The sequence below is a fragment of the Motacilla alba genome, chromosome 9, assembly GCF_015832195.1.
Source record: "Motacilla alba alba isolate MOTALB_02 chromosome 9, Motacilla_alba_V1.0_pri, whole genome shotgun sequence".
NCBI classification, from domain to species: domain Eukaryota; kingdom Metazoa; phylum Chordata; class Aves; order Passeriformes; family Motacillidae; genus Motacilla; species Motacilla alba.
In genome coordinates this window covers 4081701-4092249 of record NC_052024.1, presented here as the reverse complement: position 1 = coordinate 4092249, position 10549 = coordinate 4081701, and the positions used below count along the sequence as shown (strand labels likewise).

The window sequence follows — 10549 nt, the reverse complement described above, 5'->3', positions numbered from 1 at the left end:
CCAAGAAGTGGAACTGATAAATATACTTCTGACTGTGCTTTTGGGGGGAATTTTGCTGAATGCCAAGTGCTCAGCTCAGCAGGCTGTTGCCAGGACAGTAGTGATGAGCTGGCCTCACCTGCAACTGGAGGGCAGAAGCACAAGTAAGAATGCAGAGCTGTGTGGGTGGGTGCAGCTTGTAATTGGAGTGGTGCCTTAAAAAAATGAAATTCTGACAGTTACCAGCCAGGCACTAACCCTGCCCAGCAGAGGACTTGGCTCCTGGCACACCAGCCCTGGTTCTGTGCCAGGCACACAACGCCTGGAGCCCACGGCTGCTGAGCTACAGCTGAGTGGGAAAGACTTTAGTGGTGTAACAGAATCACTGCTCTGAGCAGGGAGAAGGGAGCAGGACCAGAACAGCTCTGGTCTGTTGCATTCAGTGTGGCAGGAGTCTGGCTGTGTTACCCTGGATTAAGGTCAAGCATGAAGAACTCATAGTGTAGGGGTTGTCCAGCCTGGAGAAGGCTCCAGGGTGACAATGGGGGAATGGCTTCACACTGCCAGGACAGGCTTAGATGGGATAGTAGGAAGAAATTCTTCCTTTTGAGAGTAGTGAGGCTCAGGTGGCACAGGCTGCTTGGAAAAGCTGTGGCTGCCCCTTCCCTTGGCAGAGCCCAAGGCCAGGCTGGACAGGACTTGGAGCAACCTGGTGTAGTGGAAGGTGTCCCTGCCCATGGTGGGAAGGGGAGGGGATAAAACTGGATGGTCTTTGAAATAGTGAGACCATGGCTGTTAAGCCATGCAGTCCCACCTGCATCTCCCCCTTACATACACCTTACCACCATAGCAAGAAATAAGGACCTGTTTTAATTCTGGTCTTGCCTAATGCTCCTGTTAAAGAAACTTCTCATGTTTGTAATTAAGACAAAAATACTCCTGGAGACTTCTGGAAAAATGGAATATTTTACAGAACCGATATACCACTGAAATCCTCACCATTTTTAAAGTCCACTGAGGTAAGGCAGTTTTGCTAGGAATAGCAATGTTTTTGGCTTTCCTAGCCTGAGCTCCTGCACTTTAAATGCACAGACATTTGAGCTCAGCTCTCTCAAACCAAGAAGGGACTTCAGCTGCTGCTGTCCTTCCAGAGGCTCCTGGTTTAGAGACCCCACCTTGGCCATTGCATCTTCAAGAGAGATGCTGAGCTGCGGGTTCAGCACAGAAGCAACTAAAGATCATTCACTCACCAGCCCAGAAACCTTAAAGGAAGACTCTTGCTCACTGTGGGAACCCCACTCTGGATGGAGAGCACTTGGTACAGGGTGAGCTGAGATCCAGAGACGTGGAAAACTACTGAGTGACTTGAACCTGGGATTGTGGGCCCAGGAATGGCGATGGTGAGCTCAGGAATAAGAGGCTGAGAGAGTTTTATACCAAGATGCTATTTACTTTGAACAGTCATATTCAGCCACGGTATAACATGTCTAATCAATCCACATGGATACACCTACAACAGGTAATTAAAAAAATAATAAATGAAGACACTAATAAATTAAGTACATTTAACTTAGATGGGACAATGGTCTTCGTGCCATTCGTGGTGGCAAAGGCTGGATCTGCAGTCACTCCTGTAGGATGCAAATGCCAAGCAAGAAAATCTCTCTGGATTCCCCCTCCCTTCAGTCCTCATCCCACATATGCTTGAGACCATACCTGAACACTCGTGCTGGCCTCTGTCCATCCCGTTGTCCCAGGGATCTCCACATTCCTCCATCCTCACAGCACGCAACACTTTCCTTTTGCTTTCACTGCTTCACTGCATTGTTCCTTCCATTAGTACACAAACACTTTTCTATCTCATACAAACCAAAGTCCCCCATCAAAGCCACATCCAGCAGCATCTTGTGGCACTTAGCAAATGTCAGTCCTTCTGTGGAGGCACCCAAAGGTGACAGCTTTACAAAAGAGAACAAGCTGCAAACATTTCAGATTTAATACAGAAATTTAATAGAGTCCACAGACACTAATGCTCCATCTGGAATCCAGTGACTTTTACACCTTCATGAGAAACAGAAGATGGATCCCACCCCGAACTGAAATAGAAAATTAAGGATTTTCACAAGTCTTTGCATGACAAAAGCACAAGCAACAGTGACTTTCAGAGGCTTGCCCTCCTACAGTGCTTAAATGCCTTGAAATCACCCACACCAGAGTGGAGAGTGTTTGCCATCCCGTGCCTTACTTAACTGCTACTACAGGATAAAGAAACTGGAGCTGTGATAAGAGAACAGTGATTGCGTTCAGAGGACAAACCATGCACCCCCCTGCACCCATCCACAATCCACCAACACCTGGACAGCTCAGCAGAGACTCAGTCTTCCTGCCTGCCTGGAGAACTGCTGCCTTGGCAGCTCCTGAGGAGCAGAGCTGTTCTGGGAGAGCTGCAGTGTCTGTTCAGAATGAGCTGGGAGCGAGCCAACACCTGGTGTGTTCCTGTTTGTCTGAGGCAGCTGTGCCAGCAGGCTGATGGTCACAGCAGCAGCAGGACAGGTTGTGCTGCCAGCCCCACGGAGCACCCAGGACAGGGAGCCCTGGCACCCACTGCTGCCAGCCAGCTATACCCCTGGAAGCTGCTGGCTTTCTCCCATGTGTGCTGATCATCCAGTCAAGATGTAAAAAGAAGGTGGTACCTGCCTTCAGGGCAGGTAAAGGTGTCACTGTGCAGGTACAATGGAACAAGAACCCTTCATGGTGTGTGCAGCCAGCACTGCTGTTGTTGGGTTCTCTCTAAGTAGGTTCAGCTGGAACAGACTTGCCCCTCTTCCACACCATTGGGAATGGATGTGATCCCTGTCTGCAGCTCTCTCACTCCCACTTTCCATTCTGGGGGGAATGAGCCTCCTGGGTCTTTGCTTTGTCAACTCCAGAGCCTCCTGTTCCCGCCTGTTTCGTTGGTGTTGCCAGCAGAGATCCAGCTCTGCCCCGTGTCACTCTGTGTGAGTGTCCTTCTCCTTGGGAAGCAGCAGGCTCGACCTGGCTGGAGAGCTGGTGGCTCTTTTGATCACCTCCATCCACCTGCCAAGAAAAGACATGAGAAATGTTTAACCCTCACTCACAGGGAATCTTGCCCTTTGTTATGAGCTGTACCCCTTTCCCAAACCTCCCAAAACAGCCATTTCCTTTCTTTTACAAGTCTTCTGGAAAATTAACTCTTCAAAGGACAGCTTGAGACGTGGCAAATACCCTGCAGGACGTGGTTGCCTGTCCAAGTAACAAGTTCACAGTGCTCTGAGCTCCAGAGAACTCTCATGAGAGCTCACTGTGTTCTCTGCTCAGTGTTATCAAGGATGACAAGCTGACAATAATTATTGCTTTTCTTAACAAGAAATTGAGAAATAAGTAACAGCCTTGCTCCTGTGGAAGAAAGCAAAGCAACAGAGAAAAAAAGCAAGACAATTCCATGGTGAATTGGGCACTTTTTCCCTGAAATCCCTACATGAGCATTAAAGAGCACAACTTACGGCTCAGGTAGCTGATATCTCAGCTGTTCACAAGTGTGTGACACTCTCCCAAGGAAGGGGGACATGTGACACCTCAGTAAAACCACATTCCAAAACTACCAATACACCCTGCACGGCAGGACCCAGAGCAGGGGTTCTCAACACAGCAGCAAAGTTTTGTGCGTGGTGCATTTCACACAGTTTGGACCTTCTGTGGAAGCCCTTAAGAGCAATTAATTGTAATTATAGAGGAAAATAATAAAATGTAATTACAGAGAAACCAGACAAGTGAAAGGGAGCCCTGCACTTGTTGCTCTCAGCCTCGTGTTGTAACTTCTGCTCCCAGAGATGGAAGATAAAAAACAAAAAACTTTTTACCAAACCTGGAAATCTGAGTCCCAAAGAGCTGGTGGAGCTGAGCACCCCACGGCCCTTCCCCTGCCACACTCCTCCCTGGCTCCAAGGAAGCCCCAGCCTCCTGGCACAAAGCACAGCTCACAGCTCCAGCTGTATCCCCAGCCCTCCCACACACAGAGGAGGGTTCTGTCAGAGGAGGGGTCTCCAAATATCATTGGTGGGGAGAAGAAGGGAATGTTATTCCTGAGAATGCACTGGAAGATCACTCAGACTAGGAGGAAAGAGAGGATGGAATGACCAACCACTGAGTTAAGAGCAGGTTGTAAACCAAGACAGAGAAAACAGAAAATTACCTCTCAAAGGTGTATTTGCTCTCAGCCCTGAAGAAATACACGTGGGACTTGAACTGCAGCTTGAAGACGTAATCCTTCTGAATCCCATCTGCCTCCACAGGGCAGCTGACCGTGTAGCCAAGCAGGGGGAGGCTGGCCAGGGGATAATCATCCTGCAAGAGCCCAAGAGGCCAGCCCTGAGTGCCAGGCACCCTGCCATGCAGCCTGTGCACCACAGGGGAGGGCTGTGCACTCTTGTTCAGGAGATGACAGGAGAACTCTTCTGCAAGGCCACCAACAGCTGATAATTAAATCCTCCCCCAAATCCTTTCATTTTTTTATGGTTATTTACTTCTGCTGCTCCTGGGTTCCCTCCTCCTTCTCTGCACCCTTTCTATGGAACTTGAAGCACAGATCTGACAAAAAAGGTGAAGTAACCCTCACAAAAGAAACGTGACCTCAAGGCAAGAAGCCAGAATAACCCAATTACTGGGTTAACACTGTTTATTTGGTTAATAAGATGAAAAAATTGCACTGCACCGTGGTTCATTATCAAACGGGCTGGATGCGCCATGGGCAGAAAATTCCCTGGAGCCTGTCAGGCTGAGCTGAAGCCCAGCACAGAGAGAAGTTGGCAAAGAAGGCCCAAAGGCTGCTGTGTCCTTCACATCCTTCAGTCACTGCATGAGGAGACATTTTCCCCTTAGCCACAGAAGGTCACTACCATCAGAACTGGAAATTCTGATTAAGTTCCACAAGAAGTGTCCACAGCCTTTCAGAGACCAGCTTCATTATGAGCTACCTCCTCTTGCCCTTGGCCTCTCCCTCAAGCAGCAGTGATTTGCCCCTGGAGCTGAAAGCCAAGGATCCCCAAGGTGTCCCCAACACCCTGCCCATCACCCCTCACCACACCTGCCCACCTGGTGTGTCTTGTAGAAGAACAAGCAGAAGTTGGTGAAGACGACCCACAGTTTCTGCCAGCCATTGCTGTTCTTGAACTTCCTCAGCAAATACCCAGAGAGCTGGTTCTGGCACAGAAGGAAAAGAGCCCCTGAAACCACAGGCTGCCATCCTGCTGCAGCCCAACGCTGCTCCTGCCCTTGCTCCCTGGTGTCAAAGGTGACAGCCACCAGGGTCCCTCCCTTCCAGCCACCCTTTCTGACATGCAGAAAACCCACGTAAAACACGCTGTGTGAGAAGGGAAATAAAGCAGGAGAGGAAACAGAGGACTGCAGAGCTGGGAGATAAACAACACGTGGCAGCTACACGAAGCAAAGCTGGCGTGGAAGGGGCTGCAGGGAGGGGAACACCACTGCCTTGGAGTCAGCCAGCAGGACAGGGAAACCTCTGGCCTGGAATGACAGCACAGAATTTTGTAATTTGAGAAAAAGACAGGCTATGTGGCAGATTTACAGAGAGAACCATTTTTTGAGGCATAAACAGGAGGAAATCCTGTCTTAGCAAGGCAATGGTACACGTCTGCCTCTGAGGACGAGGATCCTCACGTGAGCAGTTAGGAAGCAGGACATTTTCCTGGGCATCCCATGGCTCCTCCCCACCAGCACAAAATGTGAGAGGCATCTTTACCTGGATCATGCACAAGTAATCAGACAGGGATAGGCTCTGGTTCCGGTACCAACAAACATGGGTGATTGTGTTGGGCCGTTGGGCCTGGCCCAGCAAATAGCGAGGAGGAAGCTCTGGAGAAACAGCAAGAGAGCAGAAAACTGAGCAGAGAAAGGGGGAGAGAGAGAGAAAAACAGAATGTTAGGGTGAGAGGAGTGATGCAAGAAAGGCAGCTGTCAAAGGAAAATGGATTGTGAAGAAAATGACAGTGTTAGAACATGGAACAGGTCAGAGTGAGAGCGAGTGCAGGAACTCACACATTCCACCCCAGAACCTGTAGCAGGGTGGGCTCGTTATCCATGCACAGAACTGTTTCCCCAGGTGTCAGAAGGGAAAGGCCTGTCCCCTCCAACAGAAACCACAACAGAAGCCAGCCCAAGTGCCCAATGTCTGTCCCCCAAGCCCAGGTCACATCTACAGCACTTCTTCCCTTGCCCAGCTGATCCACAGAGTCTCTCTATCAGAAAAATGCTGGAGCTTCAGTGCCCAAACTTTGAACTCCACTAAAACCAGTGCCTCAAGAGCAGAGCAGGACAGGCAGGCACAGACACATGCTGCAGCCCCCTGCCCCTCTGCTTTTGTCAAGTTAATGACTTCCTTTTTCTGTCCATGTTATTTAGGGTCCTTCCCACTTCTGGAAGTCTTCCAAGCATGCCAGCCTCCAGGCAGGTGTCCTGCCCTGCCAAACTGCTGCCTAAAGTAAAGCCACAGAGTTGCTGCAAGCAGTGTAAGGAGTGCTGAGCTGATCAGTCTCGAAATCTGCAGCATTCAGTGCCCAAATGTGCCACCAGTGCTGCCTTGAACTGTGAGTAACAGCAAGACTGCAGGTACCAGTGGCTCACAGAATCCCAAAAAGGTTTGGGTTGGAAGGGACCATAGAGCTCATCTGGTTCCAACCCCTGCCATGGGCAGGGACCCCTTCCACTAGAGCAGGTTGCTCAGACTCCCATCCAGCCTGGCCTTGGACACCTCCGTGGGCACATAACAAACATCTCTGCTCAGCATAAAATGATGCTGCCATGAAAAGACACTTGGCTGCTCAGTCCTGCCGGGAAGGGAAGGGCAGAGAATTCCAGCTGAATTCCTTCTTCTTAATTCTGGGTGCAGTACAGCAGCTAACCAGAGCTCAGTACAGCACAGTCAATCTCTAAAGGAAAGTATCATGGAGAGGGAACCATTATAATCATAGAACCATTAAGGTTGGAAAACACCTGCAAGACCATCAAGTCCAACCTTTGACCAAATCCCACTGAACAATTTAGCAAAGTGCCACATCCATACATTCTCTGATCATTTCTGGGGATAGTGACCTGGACAGCCTGTTCCAACACTTAACCACTCTTTTTGCTACAAAATTCTTCCTGATTCCCAACCTGAAGCTCCACTGTGCAGCTTGAGGTCATTCCCTCTTGTCCTGCCCCTTGTTCCCTGGGAGCAGAGCCCAGCCCTCACCTGGCTGCTCCCTCCTGTCAGGGAGTTGTGGAGAGCCAGAAGGTCCCCCCTGAGCCCCCTTTTCTCCAGGCTGAGCCCCCCCAGCTGCTCCTGGTGCTCCAGACCCTCCCCCAGCTCCACTGTCATTCTCTGGACACGCTCCAGCCCCTCAATGTCCTTCTTGTTGTGAGGGTGCCAAAACAGACCCCAGGATTTGAGGTGCACCAGCAACGCCCAGCACAGGGGGTGCTCAGTCCTCCAGCAAGCAGGGTGACACCCAAAGGAGAATTCAATCCCAGCACATCCCGGCTTTCCTTTAAACCTTCCCCGCTCTGGTCCCGCTGCCCAAGCAAAGCCCTGCTGCACGGAGAGCAGACACACGGACAGCTACAGAGGGGACAGCATGCAGAGGTGGTGGATGGCGCACGGCACAGAACCTCTGCCAAGGCCCAGTGGCAGGTGGAGGCCAGGGCAGGAGGGACAGAGCGGGCGCTGCCCCCGGGTACCTCGACGGCCGCACTGTGGTCGGCCATGGAGACGCTGGTGTTGCGGTACCAGCACACGTGCATGGTGGTGTTGGCACGGTGCTGGCTCTGCCTGTCCAAGGAGCTACGGGAGGAGTGAATGTCATCTTCGGACTCCTGCTCTACTGACACCTCATCAGAGGATCCTGGGGGAGGAGAATTGGGTAGTGGTTTAAGAAAACTGTGCAATGCAAAAGCAAGAGAAGCTGGGATTCCTGAGACAGGCGGTTTTCTCTTGCCACGGGCCGGATTTAAGCACGTCACACCAATCTGGTTACACAGCTCCTACCACTCTGAGCACACCAGTCTGGGTTTCATTACTCAGTTCTGCCTGGGGCAGCTGACTCACAGGATCAAAGGATGCTCTGGGTTGGAAGAGACCTTAGAGCTCATCATTCCAACCCCCTGCCATGGGCAGGGACACCTTCCACTAGAATAAAATCACAGAGTGGTTTGAGTCAGTGCTGTGTGCAGGGACACCTTCCACTAGGATAAAATCACAGAGTGGTTTGAGTCAGTGCTGTGTGCAGGGACACCTTCCACTAGGATAAAATCACAGAGTGGTTTGAGTCAGTGCTGCGTGCAACAAACAAAAAGGACCACACTTCATCTAGAGTCAAGGAACAGAACAGAGGTCTCCAAGAAAAAATACTCCATGTCTCAGCACAGCCATAACACCACCAGACAGGCACAGGAGTACTGGGCTGTAAAAGCTGACCTCCAGAGACACTAGATTTTGGACCACAAAGCTCTTCACCTAGTTAAATTGAGAAAAATCTATGTAAAGGGTGCCTAAGTACCTTATAAAAGTAACAATTCTGCAATGGGAGCATCTCTGCTGCATTTAAAGCTACCTTGAACATCAGTCTAGGAAGAAAAGCATCTCTCTTTGGATTAAAACCAAAGCCCAATTAATCATCCATTATCATATGAACTATAAAAAGATGTCATTTATGTCATCAAACTCACAAAAGGAAAAGCAGAAAGGACAGGACAACTGCTGCTTTTCAAGGAGGCAGGGAACACCACTTACTGTTGGAGCGGTTGCAGACGGAGTTTTCCAGAAGCATCTCGGATTTCTCTGTAGATTTCTTGGCCATTTCAATTGCCACATTTAAGTCTTCCATCCACTTGCCCATCTCCAGGCGGGTACTGCAAGGGAAGCAGTGGGAATGGGCATCTGCCAGCCCAGAGCTGTGCCCGGCTGCTGAAGGCACAGGTCACTGCCCAAAACAAGGCACAGCATCCTTCCATTAGATAAATAAAACCAAAATTAGAATTCCTCCAAAGCAGGAGCTTTCCAGAGAGGAAACTGACCTCATACAGCCTCCACCTCTATAGTCAAGCCTTGAAACAAGACTAAAATAATAATTCAACGCTTGGACTTGACAGCAAATAAAATGAACAGACAGCTGGCAGGGGCCAGGAGAGGAATTCTGGAGATGGGGGATATGAGCCATGATTTTTATGAAAGATAAATGGCAGCCTGAAGCACAGCTGTTTTCTTTTAAAGAGCACCTGACATCTCAAGCAAGTAAAACCCTGAGAGCAGGAAGAGGAAACTTCCTTCCCCCCCTCCCAGGATCCACTACAAGGTGAGACCTTCACAGCCCTTCAAGGTGTATCTGTGTCCACAGGGATGCAACAGTGGAAGGTTTGGCCTTAGACACAGCCACAACATTTCTTTGTTTTGGTAACCACCTCTTTTTTTCTGAAAGTTTTTTATTTAGGCTGAAAATTCCTAGCAGCAATTTTTATTTTTGATAGGTAACCTTTGAGCTATTTTAAAGTCATGAAAAGGTAAAAATTCTATTTATTTTTCTAAATTTAGGAATCTTTCAAGCACCTTATGACTCACAGCTGCTGAGAAATGGTTGATCTTAAAAAAAAAATTGCAATCTCAGGTGTTAGGTTGGAATTTTAAAAAATAAATCTGCATACTAAACATATTGGCTCCTGTGCCATTACACACCTGATTTATGAATATACTGTAGTGGTTATTTTTCAAGAGCAGGTCAGCAAGCAGTAAAACCCCCATGATTTAGGGTTGAGATTTAGTGCTCCCATCCTGCATTGTTGACATTCCTGATTCCAGCTGGGTTTTCACAGCAGACTTGCAGAAAGACAAAAGCTCCTAAAGCTGATCCTGACACCAGGTGTAGGAGCCATCCTAATAACAAAAAGGCACCAAACTCACTGCACAGGGATATAATTGAGGCTGAAAAAAGATTGGTTTTATTTCCAAGTCAGCCTTTAATTTTTCCCCAGCTTCCATCATGAGATTCTGCAGGAACTCTCCCCTCCTCACAGCAATTCATATGTTCTGAATTTTCATTCTTTTGAGTCTCTAAAATATTTGTGTATTTCGATTTTGCCTCCTGAAGTGGTTTGAAGGATGACACTGGCATCTCCCAAATAAACAAACACAAGGGCAAACTTCCTGCTGCTGTTTGTGTTTTGGGTCAGACAGAAACACAGAATCACAGGATGGTTTGGGTGGGAAGAGACCTTAAAGCTCATCTCATCCCACCCCAGGAGAGCAGGGACACCTCCCACTATTCCAGGCTGCTCCAAGCCCTGTCCAGCCTGGCCTTGGACACTTCCAGGTATCCAGGGGCAGCCACGGCTTCTGTGGGCACCCTGTGCCAGGCCTAACCATCCTCACAGGGAAGAATTCCTTTCCAATATCCCATCCATCCCTGCCCTCTGGCAGTGGGAAGCCATTCCCCTTGTCCTGTCCCTACAGGCCCCTGTCCAAAGTCCTTTCCCATCTTCCTTGCTGGCTCCTTCAGGCCCT

The 10549-nt window shown here is 49.3% G+C and overlaps 1 protein-coding gene across 9 annotated transcripts in view; it reads right to left on the bottom strand.

The window, feature by feature from the left end:
* Window positions 1-1408: 1408 nt before the first annotated feature.
* The window catches only part of FARP2 (FERM, ARH/RhoGEF and pleckstrin domain protein 2), a 78250-nt gene continuing 69109 nt past the window's right edge, over window positions 1409-10549 (bottom strand). For 5 of the 9 annotated variants that reach the window (XM_038145342.1, XM_038145340.1, XM_038145339.1 and 2 more), the window contains 5 exons: window positions 8786-8904; window positions 7735-7898; window positions 5092-5199; window positions 4193-4344; window positions 1409-3057 (listed from right to left, as the gene is read on the bottom strand). In XM_038145342.1, the coding sequence (XP_038001270.1) occupies window positions 2970-3057; window positions 4193-4344; window positions 5092-5199; window positions 7735-7898; window positions 8786-8904 (631 nt within the window). In that variant the 3' untranslated portion in view covers window positions 1409-2969. Of the gene's footprint in view, window positions 3058-4192; window positions 4345-5091; window positions 5200-5758; window positions 5899-7734; window positions 7899-8785; window positions 8905-10549 lie in introns of those variants that run through there. The other 4 variants (XM_038145345.1, XM_038145346.1, XR_005257926.1 and 1 more) reach the window with 4 other exon arrangements.